This window comes from Nycticebus coucang, chromosome 3 (genome assembly GCF_027406575.1).
Source record: "Nycticebus coucang isolate mNycCou1 chromosome 3, mNycCou1.pri, whole genome shotgun sequence".
In the NCBI taxonomy this organism is placed as follows: Eukaryota; Metazoa; Chordata; class Mammalia; order Primates; family Lorisidae; genus Nycticebus; species Nycticebus coucang.
The window spans coordinates 16,149,538-16,168,951 of NC_069782.1; the positions used below are offsets into that span (position 1 = coordinate 16,149,538).

Sequence of the window (19,414 nt, forward strand, 5' to 3'; positions counted from 1 at the left end):
GACCTTGGGCAAGGCATCAAACCACTCAGAGCCTCCATTTCTTCACCTATAAACAGACGCAATTATATGACTAGCATTGCAGCGAAGTTGTAAGAAATGGAGAGCATGCATCTAATGTACCTGGTACGATAGCAGACCCCAGTGAATGGGAGCCCACCCTGGGTTAAAGCAGGTCTGTTTCAGAAACGTACCACACAGTGGCTCAGTGTGAGGTGAGGAAAGCACGTTGCAGACTCCTCATTTAAAGATTCTGTTGCCTCTCCTACATCATTTTAGTTCTTAAGAAGACATCTTAGTTTATTGTTTCTGAGGCTGTAGCATCTGATACCATCCCTCACAGTAGCAGTTCAGTTCTTTGAAAATTCACTCTTTAAACTCTGCTCAGAAGCTTTTCATTATAGATACCAAATATCTGCGTTGCAGTTCCGTCCGAGGCGGCTTCTCTCACCTCTGCTGTCATGGTCAGACCTCATTGTTTCTCATAATAGACCTTAAACAACTGGTTTTAGCTCTTGAGGTATTTATGATGAGAGAGGGAGGCATAAAAGTGGGGAGTCCTATTTCTCCCGCCCCCCATCTCTCTTCACCCACACTCCTTTCCTAGCAACAGCTCTTTCTTCGTCTCTTGTGGCCCACGTCTTCCATCCCACCTACCCCAGCAGCAGCAGAGTATGGGGGTGAGAGACGAGGCTGGGGGGTTGAGACACAGGAGGAGGAATGGGGGAGAGCTTCAGGGAGGAGGCTGACACAGCACAAAAGGTTCTGACCTCCTTGGAAGAAGGGGAAGCCCTAAGGACTGTGTCCAAGCTGGCTTAGCTTGGGAGGCTGCCAAGGAACTGAAGCAGAGAAGTTTCAGGTTAGAAGGGCAGGCAGCAAAGTGGTGGGGCAGTGGGGGTGGCTGAAGTGCAGTTAGGGATGGTTTTATCAGCTAAGGGGAAACTGTAAACAGAATAGAGGACTGGGGAATGACACTACCTGCAAAGGGCACTCTGGACAGACTAGAACTAGGTTTAAAAAAAACAAACTTGGGCCACATGTTCAGGGACTAATAGTCTCTGAATCTTTGAACTTCAGGGCGGACAGGGTCATGTTTCTCAACCTTGACTTCATGTGAGAATCACCTGGGATGCTTAAAAGAAATACTAATGCCTGGGTCAAATTCCAGGTCATTTCTTCACTATGGGTGGGACCTATTCATCAGTATTTTTATAAAGTTGAGCAGGTGACTCTAATGGGCAGGTAGGGCTGAGAACCACTGCAGTCCAGTCCTACTTAGAGCAGGAGTGCCCTCTCCACAACTCCTCTGCTGGCTCCAGGATTTGACCTCAGACCTCGATTCTCACTTACTTTAAATCCAGTAAGTGGGTCAATCTTTTTGTTTGTTTTATAGTTTCCAATGATGATGATTTGCATACTTGAGGCTCTCACTAGATTTCAGAGAGCTTTCTCCTGGACTTCCAGAGACCTACAGCAACTCCCCCCCCATGCCCCATCTCCTGTAACACAGGGTCTATTTTTACTCTCCCCTCTTACCCAGGATTTAACTGTTTGAAAATCTTGCAAGTCTATCATTAAGTGGTGCAAGAAACTGGGACAAATAGCTTGTATTTGCTCTCTTTCCTTCTCCAGATTCACTTCAGACATTTGGATTCACTTTACAGTAGATATTAAAGCCAATTCCAAAGGAGGGGGGGTTCCAAAAGACTGCTGTCCAGAATCAGACAAGGAAGGGGAGCGGGTGGACAGGAGGCAGCCGCGCAGGTCTGCACACTGGGCGCAGTGGCTGGCCCAGCCTGTGTTTTGGCTCCAGCTGGTGGAGCCGTTGCCTTCCCTCTCACGGCTGCCTCCCTGAATCACTGCCCAGCTGCCAGTCCAGTCCACTCTTTGTTTCCCCTAAGTTGCCCATCCTCCTCACCCAGATCTGCCAGCCTTGGTCCTTCAGCCCACTGACTATAATTTGGAATGTCATAGTCACATAACATGGTGCTTGAGTCCAGAGTGGGGAGGTGACCGGTTCAAGGTCACACAGTGAGGCCACGGCCCTTTTCGCAATTTCAGTCTCTTGCCCTGTTTAGGTTGGACTTACTCAATGGCAAACATTTTGGAATGGTCTGTGCCTGGACTGCAGTCTCAGGGGACCACAAATTCCCTTTCTATTCAAACCTGGGGCATGCTAGAGCCCTGACAAAAGACACAGCAGGATGGATTCTAAGGACGCCACAGGCCCGCAATGTGGGAGAGCCATCCTGGCTGCCGTTCATAACTTTGGCCACTTTCAAGCTGGCAGAGTTCTGTTTAGAAAAAGTCTGAAGAGGGGAGTGTTCCTTTATTGCCAAGACTCTTCTGTTCTTCCTCTGACAAGGGACTGGCCCCACTCCCAACTACCGGCCTTGCCCGCTCCCACTCTGGTGACGGGCTGGGAGCTATCAGAGGGGGGAGGAGCATTGACGGTCCTGCTCGCAGAGATACTGCCTTTTCCCAGAGACCCTTCCCAGTTCAAAGTCAGAAGTTTTAGAACAAATGACAACATAGGTAGTACTTAGCCCGCAAGAGATGGCACCTTGTGCTCTGGAGACAAGGCCCAGTGACCACTTGTGTTCAGCTAAAGCAGCCTTCTTAGGCCGAGCTTGGTGGCTCACGCCTATAATGTTAGCACTACAGAAGGCCAAGGCGGGTGGATTGCTTGAGCTCAGGAGTTTGAGACCCGTCTGAGCAAGAGCAAGACCCCATCTCTACTAAAAATAGAAAAACCTAGCCAGGTGACCTGGCAGGTGCCTGGTCTGTGCCTGGGTTGTGTTCTAAGGGGGTCTGGGTTAGAGTCCCAGCTACTCAGGAGGCTTGAGACAAGAAGATCACTTGAGTCCAAGAGTTTGAGGTTGCTGTGAGTTATGATACCACGGTACTTTACCCAGGGTGACAAAGTGAGACTCTGCTAAAATAATGATAATAATGATAAATAAAGCTGCCTTTTTCCCTGGTGCTGTTGACTTTCAGGTCTCAGATGTGCTCTGCAGGGGAGGCACACATTCTCCTCCTGGAGTGACCTTACTGTTGGTTCTCCAGGCTTCCAGCCCTTGTTGATTGTGACTATTTTTTGCCTAAAGATTTGTGCAGTTCATGAACTTGTGGCTGTTACTTGTAAATGAGTGGTTACTATGTGCTGATCTTACCTGGCTAGAGAATTTGGCAATTACTTAATTTTTTTGTGCTTAATAAGTCAAAAGTCAGACTTACTCCACCCTTTCATGTATTGAGTACTAGGCTTGAATTGTAAGAGAGCGACAGATCTGGTCACTCTCGGGTTTATTATACGCAGTGACTTACTTTCTTCATATAAATGCCAACTAATGGATCATGGATAAAAGGTCAAACTAATTTTCTGTCAGAGAATGAAATTCAACATCAACTTTCTTTTTGTACATCAACACAACCTAAATATATTTAAGGGGATGCTATGTATAATGTATAAGTAATTTTAATCTTAAAATCATGTTCAGGTATAAATATGTTATATAATAGCAAGAGCTTGGCTTTAAAAATAAAGCTTTCAAAATGCAAATTGAGTTGTCAAACTCTCAAGCCTTTTAGTTAATGTAGTCACTACTGTCATTTCTAGAAATCCCTAGTTCTGAATCTCTCGTAGAACCTAGACTTTTTTGAGACAGAGCCTCAGGCTGTCACCCTGGGTAGAGTGCTGTGGCATCACAGCTCACGGCAACCTCCAACTCCTGGGCTTAAGCGATTCTCTTGCCTCAGCCTCCCAAGTAGCTGGGACTACAGGTGTCCACCCAAACGCCCAGCTATTTCTTGGTTGTAGTTGTCATTGTTGTTTGGTGGACCCGGGCTGGATTCGAACCCGCCAGCTCAGGTGTATGTGGCTGGCACCTTAGCCGCTTGAGCTACAGGCGCCGAGCCAGATCCTAGACCCTTAACGTTTGGGCAAAACACAATCATTTCACTGTACATCTCACTACTCTCAGCCCCAGAATCTAAATACAGTGCTGGAGAAGCATTTTCTAATACTTTTTAAGTATTCAGTAATGTTACTCTTCTGTTCCAGAAGTTTATCAGCATTTAAAGCCTTGCACCTGAAATATCTTTACACCGAGTGTTCATTAAAACATAATGAACTCAGTACCAGGGGACCGCTTAATGATGCTGGTATTAAAGAATAATATTCCCTGTAAGGTTTCTGCCATTTGATGACAATGGCCACTGCACAAACTTAGGACAGAGCTCTGTAGAAAACCTAATTCTCTACGGACATCAAATGGGCTGTAGGTCCTACGTTTACTTAATCATTATTCAAGGACAGGATATGTGGCCTACCCACATTTTAATGATTATTGGATGTTAAATGGTAGAGCACTGGATAAGCGTAGCCATACAAGACCACCTGGTTTTGTGCTGCTTACTTCTGAATACCCTAAAGTATTCAAACATTATATTGCCCACATGTGGGCATGTACACACACACACACAGAGGTCCTAGCAAATGAAAAGTGAAAAGGAAGAAAGCAGGTCATTTCAATACTTTTTATTTAAGTGTGAAACCATTCACATCTTGCGCAACTGTACAGATAAAACTATTTCCATTTTAGCTGTAGACATGATTATCACACTGAGTGGTGTGATCAAAGATTTTATTTACAGAACAATTGCTAAAACATCCGATGTCATATTTCCATTTATTTCTTACCCATAGGGTAATAGGTCCACCATAATTGCTTGGTGCATTTTATAATACAGAAAGAAAAACTATGTTAATCTCTAACAAACCTCACAAATTGCTACAAATCTGACGAAAAAATGCCTACCGAAAAATTTTCCAAAAGTACAATACATTTTTATTTCCACACATACACAGTATAGTATAGGCTCAAAGGCACAGCTTTGAATTTATTTCTTTCTATCAAAGTGTCGGAAATTATTATAGTCTTATGAAGGAACCACAAAAGTTATTTTCACACTTGGTGCTTGGTAAATTAAAGTTTGGTCCATCCAGTTTCACAAAGTTAATACAGCGGAGCTGAGGCTGATACTCTATGTCATAAATTCACATTCTCATAGAACTTAAAAAAAAAACAAAACAACCCTCTCCTGCCTTTTGCTGACACTAGCCATTGTGCAAACTCAGGACAAATCCTTGTATGTAGAAGAACCGGTCCCCTACAAACCTCAATCAACTTAAGGCAATACAGAACAGGCTTCTTCCTTCCCTCAAGACCGTGCTTACATTCCAAGACAATGCAGGTACTGTGACAATGCAGGTATATGTGAGTGTAACAGAGAATCTAGAGTTTCTTGACACTTCCATTTAGCCCTCATGCTCCAGGAAGCAGTGGTGACACCACCAGGAAGAAAGGGTGTGTAGAACGTGTTTGAGGGCTGTTCATTGTGCAGTAAGGTGACAGACAGGTGGCCAGGTGATTGCTCTTAGTAAAATTACATGTCCACCCAAGAACACAAACCAGAACTGTCTCCAGGATCCATCCTTCAAGACTAAAGAGCTTTTGTCAACAGGAAAATAAGTAGCTTAGTGGGAGTGGTTGCCAACACAAAGCAAAGTCGTGGAACAGAGGGAAAAGGCACAGACTGGCCTGCCCAACATAGTGCTCAATAGAAACAGTCAAGTCTGGCTTGGCTACAGGAACCCAATCCCCCTGACTTTTAGTAAGTCCCGTTTCTGAACTAAAGTTTACTCATCCCACACTGAAACACATCCTCACATTCGTTAAGAAATGGATGCCTAGGAATAGCCCATGAGTTACAATGTAACTTTATACAAAGTCTTCTGTGGGATGGGTGCTGGGTTTATTATTATTATTAATAATTATTATTAATATTAAATATGGACTCCTAGGATAGCAGTCATTTAGCCCATCCCGTAGACGCCTCTCCGTTGATGTAAGCAAAGCCAGGAAAGTGTTGCATGTGCTCATACTCGGAATTCCTGCGCGTGGTCAGGGGTGTGTACATGTCACTAGAGTTTCCATACCTTGCAGAATGCACAGACGGGCTTGTGTAGCAGGTGTTGGCTGAGGGCACCTCTGGCCAGCGAGGAGTGACTGGGGCAGGATGTAGTCTGGGAGTGCTGCTCATCAAACAAGGTTCCATCCGGGAAGCGGGGCTATTGAAAGGGTACTTGTCGAGGGGAAAGAAATTCCACAAAGTTAACATTAGCTTGAAGTTGCATATACACAGTATTGGTCACATTCACAATCTAGGTTAAGTTTCTTAAGATGCTATCAGTGAGAGTTGATGGAAATTTCACAGCCAGAGTTGGGGTGGGGTTTACTCAAGCAGTGATATTGCCTTTGTGCCCCTAATCTAGAATATTTTGGGAAGTCAAACCTAACAGGAGGAATAGCCCCAATTGGGGATACATGAGCAAGTGTGTGTGTGTGTGTGTGTGTGTGTGTGTGTGTGTGTGTGTGCGCGCGCACGCGCGCGCGCGCATGCGTGCGTGTGCATGCTAGTAACAGCATGACCAGATAAAGGTGAATGTATGGAAGGATGGTTGTGAGTTTCCCCTCTAGTTATGGAGATGCGATAGGGCCCACTCCATCAACCAAAGAGAACAATGCTGCCAAGTAAAACACAGTGACATTTTTAAAAATAGCATTTTACAGTTGAATTCAATTATGAACTGCAGCTGAAAAGCAGGCTTTTGGAGAGGAAGCAAGTCAGCAGCTTCAAAGGTTATTATTAGAGCCTATCATTTAGAGAACATCTTTCTTTTTGGTTTACATTCACTGGAGTTCTGGAAGACACACAAGTAGGAAATGGTAAACTACTGGGCTTGGTGTGAATGTGGAGGAAGGAGACAAGAAAAAACAGTGGAGAAGGGAGGGGAGGGAGCTTTTGTGTAGGTCAGAAGAACAGGTGTTAGTAGCTACAGAAAGAGGGGAAGCGGTTCTAGAAAGGATTAGGAGTGAGAGAAGTGCCTCTGAAGTGCTGCTTCTTTTACATTCTTTTCTGTTACCAAGACAGCTATGCAAATAAGCCCCCTTTAGTAAGATCAGAGGGGAGGAAGGGGAGGAGCTCCAGGCTCCCAAAGAGAGCTCCCCGTTTGCTGGCCAGTCAGCACAAAGATTTCTTTGCCGTGCTGAGGGCCACCCAGACAAGGACAGGAGCCAATCCACAGGGATGGCAAGGGTGAGAGAGAGGGTGTGCGTGAACGTGTGAATTCTTCTGCTCCCCATCTGTCTTCCCTGACAGTTGGAGAGTGGAGCCCCAAGGGATTAGGTGGGAGGCTGCCTCCTGTGAGGGAGACAGACAGGCTGAAGCCTAGACAGCAGGAGAGGGGTTATGACAACAATGGCTGCCCCCCAAGTCTAGGTGGCCGAAGGGAACCGTGCTGCCTCTTTGAGTGGGAGCCCAAGGGAAGCAGGGAAAGGCTCTTAGGCCTGAAGTGTGCAAAGAGAGCCAGCCATTCGGAGGTGGACAAGGAGGTTTCCAAATTCTAGTAGTGAGGGATTTTCCTCCCCATACAGGATGGCATGAGTATAGCCATTTCACAGTCAAAAGAACAGTGGAGAAGGAAGGAGGGAGAAGGGCGTAGGTGGTGTCTGGGAACTCAAGGGAGAAGGCACCAAGGGCTGTTGCCAAGGAGACCACGGACAGCATGCCAAGGCTCTCCTAATCCCAAATCAGATCAGAAACACTGACGCGCACCATGTGCTGTGCTTCACGGAGCCTGCAGGATGCTGCCTGTGTGGCAGCAGCGGAGGACGCTCAGGCCTGCACGTGGGATTCTAGCCCAGGACCTGCTCTAAGAGACCCCAGGGAGAGGGGCCCTGCCCAAGAGCACAAGATCCCAGGTGTTCTGAACGGGTAACAGTAAGAAATACTACAAAATGGTCCTTGATTTTTCAAAAAGGGCCGCTTCCCCCTCCTGATTTCTCTCAAGCGGCCTCCCTGGGCACATGTCACCTCACCTCAGGGCACTCTCGCTAGTGTGGAGGCCTCCCTCTGGTCCTGTGGCACGACAAGCTGGTTCCCATCTCAGGGAACTCCGTTGTGTTTTCCCTGCCTAGAATCCTTCTCTACCATCCCTGTCCCCAGCTCCTGGCCTGCCTGCCTTTTCTTTATTCTTTGGATCTCAGCTGAAATGTTACCTCCTCAGAGAGACTTTTCTGGACTTCCATCCTATCTCAAGAAGTTAAGCATTCCTCCCACCATCTCTCAGGTCAGGACCCCACCCTCCTGCTTGGCAGCTGTCTCTTTCCACTCCTGGTGGGGCTTTGTCACGTTCAACACCATATTCCCAACATCTGGCACACTGCCTGGCACCTAGCAGGTGCTAAATGGTATCTGGTGAATGATCACTGAGGAGTCACCACTACAACAGACCTCAGGGGTTATGTAGTTGTCCAAGCCCATGTTGTACAAATGAGAAAACTAGGCCCCTTGAGTGAAGTGGCCTGCCTAAAGTCACCAGAGACAGTGAAAGGACTGTCCCCAAACCCAGTCCTGAGGCAGCACGTGTTCCCCACACCAATCTGACGGACCCCAGTGAGGCTGACCTGCTACTCCCGAGCTGCACAGGAGCAAGAGAGCACTCCAGCCTGATAGACTTAATTTCTCTGCCCTCTCCCCCTACTGAGCACAGGGTCCTAGAGTTCTGACCTGGCCTCAGCTTGCTGGTTCTGACAGAGTCCTCACTTGCCTTGGCTTGTGTAGGTGAAAATGTCACAGTATGGACTTGGAGCTCCTTCCCTGAAAACCCAAGAGAGTGTGGTTTTTGTGCCTTGTCAAGCACCCTCAACGCAGCTGTGCCCAGAGGTTGTGTCATTGACTCAAAAGAGTAATTGCCTGGAAATGAGGCTGGCTCAAAATATCTCTAATGTGACAATAAAATTCTGTTACCACAGACTCCAACATGGAAAATTCTGTCCTGTTAGGTCAGCTAATTGCAAATGAGTCAGTGACTCGCTTTCCCCATGGTGAAGAGACCATTGAAAGACAGGGCGGCTGAAGCGCGGGCTGCCTTGGCCTGTGATTAGCACGACCAATGAAGCTTCTGTTTAGTATAGTGGAAGTGGCAGAGGCTGGCGGGTGGCACCCGCCTCACCTCTCACACTTCACATCCGGTGGTGCAGGCTCCTTAAGCATGCTGAGCACAGACCCTGGTGTCCAGAGATCTCCACCCAGAATAAAGGCGCTTTTTGTTGAGGGCCCTTAACAGGAAGTTCCCATTCTCTGGGTCAAATCACATGCTATTGCTACTGATTCCGAAATGGACATAAGTCACCAGATAACACCCCTTGTGAAGGGTGTGTGAGGGGTGCGTGTGAGCACGTGTGGGTGTGCATGTGTGCAGGCATAGCGGACGGTTCCATTAAGTGCCTATGGTATAAGTCCATCTCAGCTGTGACTACCTCTTGGCCTCCTTGGAACCATATTAGGAATTTCTATTTTAAGAAACGACTCCCCATACCAAGGACTGGCTTTCCTACACATGGAGAGGGAAAAAAGAGCCCTTTATCCCTGGCCCTTACCACATGGGCTGCGACTTGAACACAGGGTGAAAGGTGAGCCAGTCAGGAACACAAACTGTTTTCCTATGAAAGGCGGCTCTCACAGTACCAAAGGACTGCCAGGGGGCACAGCCTCAGCCAGTCTCCTCTTAGCCTCTTCTGGAAGGGGACATAGCTCCTAAAAAGTCTTTGTCAGACAGGCAATGTCTGCTGAGCTTTTAGGGTCAGGATAAATTAATACATGTGAAATGCATAGAACTCCCATATAGTAAAATTTCAAAATGTGTGAGTGATTATTAATGTTTTTCTTCTTTTTAGAATCACAGGGTCATAGTCCACTGATGACGGCAAAAGCCTTAGTGACTGACTATCCGGTCCCACCTATCACTTTACAGATGAGGGAATCGAGGTCAAGAGAAGAAAAATGACCTGCTCGAGGTTACATGGCAACTTAGGAACAGAGTAAGGATCCCTGTGTTCATTCATTTCCTTAGCAAGTGTTTAAGGAGCACTCACTAAGGGCCAAGCTCTGTGCTGGCCCTGGGAATATGATGAGGAGAAAAAAAGACCCTGGTCCATGCCTTCACAGAGCTAGGATAATGAAGGAGGAATAGTAATAATTACATCATTATACTAAATATAATAGTATCATAACTGTGGTGTTACAGAAGGTAATACTAATATATGCAGACAGGGCTCACTAAGAGCCAGCCAGGCCCTGTTCTAACTTTTATTACCTCACAACAACCCTATGGAAGAGGTGCTATAATTATGCCCATTTTTCAGATGCCTCTACAGGTATCTCTTACAAAGTTATGGTCGATTGAGTGTTTTACTCTTTGGCCCATGATGCTATCCTGAAGTGGGGTAACCTAAGTAAGCTTTGTAGCAGACACTGGCCCTGGGCTGGTTTGGGCCAGGCTGGTGGAGGTCCTGGGAGAGGTGGTGATCGGCTAGTAAACCTCGGCATTGGCCATTCAGATGAGAAATAAAGAACGGATTTCTAGTGCACACTGAGTAAGTTTCTAGCTATGCAGCTTCTGGTTGATCAAATGGCTTTTGAGCTCAAGGGCCTCCTGTCTGTGGCTGCTGACGGGACAGAGATTCCGTGAACATGTATTGAATGAGGCCCAGAAATATTCTGTAGCCTGCTCTTGGTCAGGTTTGTTTCCTCTCTTTGGTAGGGCTTGGGAAGGGGAGCCTGGGAAAGGGCAGCTGACACCCTCCCTTTTTACCTTCTTGGATATGAACAAGTGCAGCATAGTTCAAAATGGGTGTTTTTCTGAAATAATTCAAATCTTACACTGTGAAACCTTATTCATTTGGACTCACTAATTCAGAAGTTATGAGAACTCAAGCAGGGCTGGGAGGTTTGTAGCACCCAGGAAGAAAGCATGTGTTGTGCAAATGAGTTCTATAAACAAGGGCATACACATATATTATATTTTAAAAAGCAAATGGCTTAAAATTATTTTCAGCATGTAAATGCTGAGATGCACACAATTACGGCACTTCACAGATGTATCAATTCTTTAAGGCAAACCTTGCAGGCATTTATCTGGAGAAGTCAGTCTCAGTTATTCTTGTGCTGATGGCCTCTCTAACATTTCTCTAACCATAGTATACTACAGAGAATTGCAATTTTTCTTCAATTCAGACTGACCTTTTCCCTAATGAGTCTGATATAGAGAAGTGTAATATTCAGTTACCTGTGATTGGCACAGCTTGACCTGTGCTGAAACTAGCCCTGCAGTGGACTATGCTCAACCCTAAACCAAAGAACAGGTGAAGGAAAAATGAGGTCTGAGTGTATGCTTCTTCCCTTTGGTAACAAGAAATTACTGAAAATATTCATCTCTTGAATTTACTTTCCACTCTCCAAAACTGTAGTCTTCAGTGCCATGGTTTGGGGCTAGGTTTGAGAGTTGGACAATTTGCATTGAAGTCTGCTTTGTCACCTATTGGACACATGGCCTGGGGCATATTAGCTTCTGAGGCTATCTCCTCATCTTTAAAAACAACTATAGAAAAATGCCTTCTTCTGAGGGTTATTAGAGGAATTAAATGAGTCCATGTATTTGAAGGTGATAGAACAGTGCTCGATGGAGAAATGTTAATGGAAAACAAACAAAGGAGACTTTGTCTTCCCCAGGAGAGGAAGTGTTCCCCATCTTGAATACTGAGCTCATCTATCAACGTGGGTAGAGATGTGATATAAGTCTCCAGCTATAAAGTGGAAGTATTTCCACTCCACTTTACAGCTGGAGACTAAGGCATAAGCCATGAAATGCAGAGTGTGTGCATGTGTGGAGGGCAGGGGGCTGTCATTGGCCCTTGTCTAAGGGCCACAGTGAACTGTGAAGGCATGGTGGGGAAGAAGCTGGCCTGGGGCCCTTGGCCTCTCACCTCTAGTCTGGATGCAAAGGGTTCCTCCTTTCATTTAGTCCTTGGGCCTTTTTAAAGAGACCAGCTATTGGGCGGCGCCTGTGGCTCAAGGAGTAGGGCGCCGGTCCCATATGCCGGTGGTGGTGGGTTCAAACCTAGGCCCGGCCAAAAAAAAAAAAAGAGACCAGCTATTAAATGACAGTGTTCCAACTGGGGACTGCATGGCTTCCAGAGAGGATGCTGTAGACCTATCTTTGATCACCAGGAACAGCACAGGCCTTGAGGAGACCTTGGTTTCTTTTTATGGCAATGGCTTTAAAAATACTACAGAAAACCAGCTCCTGGCATTTCATGAGGGTGGACAAGGAAGTGAGGAGAGAAGGAAGATAATGCCGGAGCCACGGCATGGTGATGCCTCTCCCACTGGACCCTCTCCAAACAGGCTTTCTCTATCGCTTTCCCCACTGTGCTTCCAGAGGCTAACACAGGACCTGCACATGGTGGGCACCCAGTAACCACTTGAGGAATGAATGAACGAGCTGCTTAGAGTGTGCTGAGTGTAACCCAGGCTGTGGCCATTACAGTGAGCAGTGCAGACTGCTCCCAAAAGGAGGTGACCTAAAGACCTGGCATCTCTGGTGACACAGTTGGAGGCCTATAATGAATGCCCCAGGTGATGATTTAGTGGAATCAACTGCTGGGATTGTCTCGGGATTGAACCCTGGCTCCCCTTGGTACTACAGATGGAAAGCAAAACAGATACCTGTTTGCCCCGAGCGCCCAAGTGTTGTGGATACATTCTCCTCCGGGCCTGCCCCTAGAGGCAAGTCTCTGTGCTGACAGCTGATGTAATTGTGGCCTCCATTTAGCTTCAGCCCTGCCATCTCTCTCCTAGACTCCTCCTCCGCGTGCTTTGGGGCAGAGCCCCTAGTCTCGCTCTGTCCTAGGGGTGCCCCAACAGCTCTCTTTCTTAAGCATAGCTCTGATCTTGCCACTCTGAGGTTCCTGTGCCCGCAGGATGGACTGAACGTGCTCGGCACACCACACTACTGTTTATGTTGACACGAGTGCCCATGTTGTCATCTGTGCAGTACACTCTGAGTGAATCCCTACATCTGAGTGGTGACACAGGATGGCAGCACTAAGAGCCTAGGAGTCACACTGCCTGGGTTCAAATCCTTGGGCAAGTTACTCTCAATCTCACTTATCCAGAGAATGTGCAAAGTGCTCATCTCAGAGCCTGGCACATGGCAAGTGTTGAGGCAAAGTTAGCTGCGCTTTTCATAGATGTCATGTCCTGGGACCTGGACACAATTTAATCTTTGCCTTCAAGGGGCTTGGGGTCTCCTCTGATAGACAGGAAAGTCAGGGATGATAACGGGGTGTGAGAAATGCTACTGGAAGAGGATGCCCAGGGAGTGGCCCCTAATAAGGTCTTGGAGGAAGGAAGGGGGTACTGTCAGGAAATGCCACAAAGACAGCAAGATTCTTGTCCTGAATGATAAGCAGCAGAGGTGGGGGAAGAGACTCCCAGTCACAGGGAACAATATCTGCAAAAACCTGGGGGTACTCAGCTCACGTAGGCCGGGCACGGCCAGAGCAAAGTGGGTGGCGGAGTGTTAGTTGGAAAGGTAACAAGTCTTGAGAGACCTGCTAAGGAATTGAACTTGACCTGGAAAGTGATGGATAGGCCAAGGAAGGGAAGAGTGTCATGGTCTGTCGGATTTTTTTTCTGAAAGACTCTTTCAGCTGCAGTGTCGGAGCAAACCAGAGATGGGGCAAGCTTTGGAGACATGGACCACCAGACAGGCTTTTGTCATCATCTAGGTTAGAAATGATAAAGGCCTGAGCTGAGACAAGGACAGAGGGGTGCAGAGACATTTAGAATGTAGAATTAAATGGAATTGGTGAGCAGTGAATTTGGGGCCAGCATGTGTGAAAGCGCGTTCAGCAGGTAGAAATGCCCGACATCGGGTTCCTCTCACCACAGGCCACAGAGGGCTGGTTTGGCTTATTAGACAGTGAGGAGACCTGAAAGTGATCTGAAAAAGGGTCCATTGCAGGAGAATTCTTCTCGTTAAAATTATGCGTGTGGCCTGGATGAAGAGGAACAGACACAGGAGACTTGAGAGACAGTGAGGGGCTGCGCCTGGAGTGTGGTTGTGGGAAAGGAGGACAAAAGCCCTGTGTGGGGGTGGCTGTCCGCAAAAGGGCACCAGACGATTGGATCCTGGCTTTAGAGAGGTCACGGAGAAGACCGAACTACAAGGAACTGTTTAGCAGCCAGGTGTGTGAGAGACAGAGTGGAGCATGAACACAGGCCGAGAACCCGCCATGGCCAGCCACTGGAGGGTAGAAATAACGCCGATGAAAAGACCGTCCTCTCGGGCGGCGCCTGTGGCTCAGTCGGTAAGGCGCCGGCCCCATATACCGAGGGTGGCGGGTTCAAACCCGGCCCCGGCTGAACTGCAAACCAAAAAATAGCCGGGCGTTGTGGTGGGCGCCTGTAGTCCCAGCTACTCGGGAGGCTGAGGCAAGAGAATCGCTGAAGCCCAGGAGTTGGAGGTTGCTGTGAGCTGTGTGAGGCCACGGCACTCTACCGAGGGCCATAAAGTAAGACTCTGTCTCTACAAAAAAAAAAAAAAAAAAAGACCGTCCTCTCCTTGGGGACACATGGGCTGCACACACAGTGTGCAGAAGAGCTTAGGAACTGTGTTACATCCACTGGGCTTGGCACCAAGGGCACCGAGGCCTGGGGGAGCAAGCAGGACTCACCTGTGCAGAGCTCCTGTGGTAAGGGGCATAGTGGAGTGGCCCGGGGAGGGCTGCGTCATGAGGGAGGGCCGGATACTGGCTCTGCATGGGGTGTGGGTGCTGGTTGCCGTAGCTCCCGTAGTTGTAGCTTCCCGTGTATCTACAATGCAGCAAGCACATTGGGCAGTGTGAGTGACGGCAAGGAGGGCAAAGCAGCCCGACACCTGAAAAATCAACCTCATCTGTTTTTATTTCCTTTTTGTTCTTCTTTTTCTCTTTATTTTCTTTCTCCCTCCCCCCCTTTTTCTTCTTTTTGATTCTTCATCTCTCCACCCAGTGGCCTTGTTGTGGTAAGTTTAACACCCCACATTGATTTTCCTTCTCCCTCAGCACGCCTGGGGCACAGCTCCCTTACCAGCCGTGCTCAGGGAATGAAATCTAACTCTGAGCCTAACGTAATTAGTGATGGAAACCTCTACTTCTGTTGTTTAAAAGGCCCATGTCATATCCTTTGGGATTTATGTTTTTGTATTACTCAGGCCTCTGCTTTCCCATCATGGGAGGGAAAGCTCTCTGTAAGCTACCTGGGAGGAGAACACCCCAGCATGGTTAACGAGGCGTCAAAGCCATGCTCCACCACATTCTAACCATGTGACCTTGGGCTCCTCATCACCCTGTTTCTCTTCTGAAAAATGCTGCCTGTGGTCACTCTGAAGATCCTGTGTGTGAAGATGCTCCATGAGAGCAGAAAGTCCTATGTGAACACAGGGTTATCGCTGTCCTTCCTTGAAAAGTCTTTACAGCAAAGATGCTAACCTATGACCACGTGAGTTCTCTTCTGCCATTTCTGCAGAATCAAAAATCTCCCTGAAAAAATTGTATCCTAAATGTGTGGAAAAATACTCTAAAAGGCCCGCTGAGGAAACAATGACTGCCCTATTGACTGCTCAGGGGCTCCTGAACCTATGGGAAAATGTACCAACATCCCAGCCTGTGCCCACTCAGGGTCACTGCCTTGCTGCTTTATCCCAGGGCACCTGTGTGGAAGGGACTGAGAGGTCCTGTCCCCTCCAGGCACCACAGTGGGTCTGTTGGGACCTGGCCTGTGGGGCTCACTGCACCACATGGTAGTGTCTCTGTGTAATATCACTCGTGGCTCATGAGACATTGTCAGGCCAGTGTCTTTTGATGAAGAGGACACATAATGGCAAAAGGCTACCATAATTCAGGTGACACCTTTGAATGGATTTGTACAACATCACCACATAGATTTGAAAGAAATGTGGACAAAACAAATGATTTATTTATCTGGGGCACAAAGCACTGGTGGACCCCCCAGGTATTCCTTGAACACTGTGAATAACTGTAGCCCTAAAGGGCCCCCGACCCTTAGGTGGGGCAGCCCTCCTCTTCTAAATGGAGTCATAAAAGACTCAGACCTACCAAGAAGCTTTGTAAGGCTACAACGTGTACAATGAGCCACCGAGGGGACCGCAGCAAGGGTTTTCCTCTGAGGCTTTGAAAGGGGTATGGAAGGAAAAACACAGGCTTTGCAGTCAGACAGATGCTCAGGCTGGGCACCTACCTGCTGTGTGACCTTGGGGGGATAAAGTCAGCCAAATCTCAATTCCCTCATCTGTAAATGGGGCCACTGACACCCACCTGCCTACCTTACCTGGTTGTTGTGGTGATTACCTGAGACGGTGCAACATAGCATGGCACTGAGCACACTGGGAGGACTCAGCAAAAGATGGTGCCCTTCCTGTCCTCTGAGAAAACAGCTGCTAAGTAAGCCCCTCCTTAGATCAAATTTTAAAAGTGAGGCAGCAGCCCCGGAAAGCTACCTACCCATGTTCCTCTCTGTGGGGATAAACTGGTATCCTGTGTGTGACAGAGGAAGAAGGCACGTGAGTGTTCCTCACACAGGGAAGCTGTTGGGAGTTCTCGGCTGGGGACCCAGCAGCTGTCGTCACCGTGTAAGTTAGAGACCACGTGTACGACTGCATTGCACCTGCAGAGACAAAGGTGCCTCGGTCACTAACACAGTCCTCACGTCTCTTGCTCTTCCTTATTCATAGTTTTGTGGCTTCTCGTTGCTCTTAAGTTGAAGGCCCAAATCTTTACAAAGCATGTGTCTCTGGCTCTTTTGACCTTACCAGGAACATCCCCATGCCTGGCCTCCACCTTTGTTCTATCTGGTCCAGCCACAGTATCTTTCCTTTCATTTTCTCCAGCACCATGGTTCCCAGCATCACACGGCCTTTGCACGTGCTGTTTCTGCTGCCTAGAATCCCCACTCTGCCTTTATTACCCCTCATTATTCATATTTCAATCCAAAAACCTATCCTCATAGTAGGCCAGATCCCTCACTATACTGCAGGCCTTCATGGCACCAACCGCAATTAATAACCCTACACCCACTTTGATTTCATTAGTGCCTGTCCCCCTCCAGACTGAAAGCACCATGAGAGTAAGGGCCTCGCTGTTTTGACCACCAAGGGATCCCCAGGGCTTAGCTCCTGGCAGCCAAAAGACACAATAAAAATTTGGGGAGGAAGAAAAGGGAAAGGAAAGATAGGAAGGAAGTGAGGAGAGAGGAGAAAGAAAAGCTTGGGGCAGTGTAGCACAGATAGGCACTGTAATTTTTCAACACTCAGCTCAACAGGTGTTAAGGTATCAGCTTAACAAAATGCTCAACAAAATGCTTTGAGCAAACATAAGTAGATTATTGGGCTCTGCTTGCCCAGGTCTTTTTGAAGATTAATAGACAGTGACCTGGACGGTGACCTATCCCATACTTAGTATTAATTCCCTTGATTTACCTTTTAATTGGATACCTTGAAAATGCTAAAGACTGTGGGGAAAAACCCTGACAAAATGAAAAACCCACAAGCTTCTTAGAATTTTGTGAGATGGGTTATAATTTTTTAAAATGATAATTTAAGAAATTATTAATAGCAATAATAAACCCATCAGACAACTTAATTTCTGATAAAATTCAAAATCTATTAATACAGTGGAAATAATTAAACCTGTTTTAGAAGACGCAGGGAATAGGATTTAATATCTTTTTTTAGACACATAGAAACACAAAGCATCGGTTAGGGGAGCCATTTTGAAGGTGAGATAAAAGAGAAAACTTGATTTTCCAATTCTCTATTTTCTATAGCAGACCATTTCTATCTAAAAATGTCCTGGCTATTGTGAATAGTGTTCCAGTAAGCATGGACATACAGGTTATCTTATCAATATACTGATTTCCCCTCTTTGGGATAAATATACCCAGCAGTGAGATTGCTGGGTCATACTAGGTATGGTTAGTTCTATTTTTAGTTTTTTGAGGAACCTCCATTCCATTCTCCATAGTGGTTGCAACTAATTTACATTCCCACCAACAGTGTACAAGGGTCCCCCTTTTTTTCACAATAGCTAAGATTTGGAATCAACCTAAGTGTCCATCAGTGGATGAATGGATAAAGGAATATTGGAATGGAATAGAATATTACACAGCTACAAAAAAGAATGTAATCTTGCCATTTGCAACAATATAGTTGGAACCAGAGAACATTATGTTGAGCGAAGGAAGCCAAGCACAGAAAGACAAATCTTGTGTGTTCTCACTCATATGTGGGAGCTGAATATTAAAAACAATCGATCTCATGGAGAAAGAAGGAGGAATGATGGTTAGTAGAGGCTGGGAAGGGTAGTGGAGGGAAGCGGATAAAATGGGTACAAAAATATGCTTAGGTATAATGAACAATATTTGCACAACAAAGTGACTATGATCATAAATAAGGGTATACTTTAAAATAACTAAAAGAATGGAATTGGAATGTTCCTAATGCAAAGAAATGATAAATGCCTAAGGTGATGGAGACCCCTAATTGTCCTGCTTTGAATAAGTCACTTTATATGCCTGTATCAAACATCACATGTATCCTGTATGTACCCTATAAAGATAGACAACTATTATATACCCCTAATAATTAAAAATAAGTTCCTGGGAATTTGTTTTTGCTTCTGGGAAAATAATGAAAAGGTTTTTATTTTAAAAATTAGTCCATTCTGGCTGGGTGTGGTGGTTCATGCCTGTGATCACTTTGGGAGGCTGAATCAGGAGGATCATTTGAGCTCAGGAGTATGAGGTTGCTGTGATCTAGGCTGATGCTAAGATACTCTAGCCTGGGCAACAGAGTGAGACTCTGTCTCTATGTAAGTAAGTAAGTCCATTCCATCCCAAGGACTTTGAAATATCTTGTTAGAGCAGCTGCACTGGTTTGGAGACTGGAAAGAAGCAGAGTTGGTAGAGCAGCACAGTGCCAGTTGTGTGAGAAAAACTCAGAAAGGAATACTCTTTTTCTTTCTTTCTTTTTTTTTTTTTGAGACAGAGCTGTCACCCTAGGTAGAGTGCCATGGCATCACAGCTCACAGCTACCTCAAACTCTTGGGCTTAAGCAATTCTCTTGCCTCAGCCTCCCAAATAGCTGGGACTACAATTGCCTGCCACAATGCCCAGCTATTTTTCTGTTGCAGTTGTCCTTATTGCTTTAGCTGGCCCGGGCCGGATTCAAACCCGCCAGCCTGGGTGTATGTGGCTGGCACCCCACCCACCAAGCTATGGGCACTGCCAAGAAAGGAATATTCTTAGAGGCCAGTGGCAATGGAATCTTATTTTATGTGCATTGGTTTATTATTAAATAAATTGGAGAATCTTTTGGAATGCAAATAATGTCCTTCTTTTTTTTAATGAAGTGATGAAGTGACAACAAGGTATTCCAAGAGTGTGAAAAGAC

General features: G+C 46.6%; 1 protein-coding gene across 9 annotated transcripts in view; it reads right to left on the bottom strand.

The window, feature by feature from the left end:
- Window positions 1-4,525: 4,525 nt before the first annotated feature.
- RFX4 (regulatory factor X4) overlaps window positions 4,526-19,414 on the bottom strand; it is a 183,346-nt gene continuing 168,457 nt past the window's right edge. For 6 of the 9 annotated variants that reach the window (XM_053586647.1, XM_053586644.1, XM_053586648.1 and 3 more), the window contains 3 exons: window positions 16,470-16,632; window positions 14,643-14,781; window positions 4,526-6,144 (listed from right to left, as the gene is read on the bottom strand). In XM_053586647.1, coding sequence (XP_053442622.1) covers window positions 5,872-6,144; window positions 14,643-14,781; window positions 16,470-16,632 — 575 coding nt within the window. In that variant the 3' untranslated portion in view covers window positions 4,526-5,871. The remainder of the gene's footprint in view (window positions 6,145-14,642; window positions 14,782-16,469; window positions 16,633-19,414) is intronic. The other 3 variants (XM_053586649.1, XM_053586651.1, XM_053586652.1) reach the window with 3 other exon arrangements.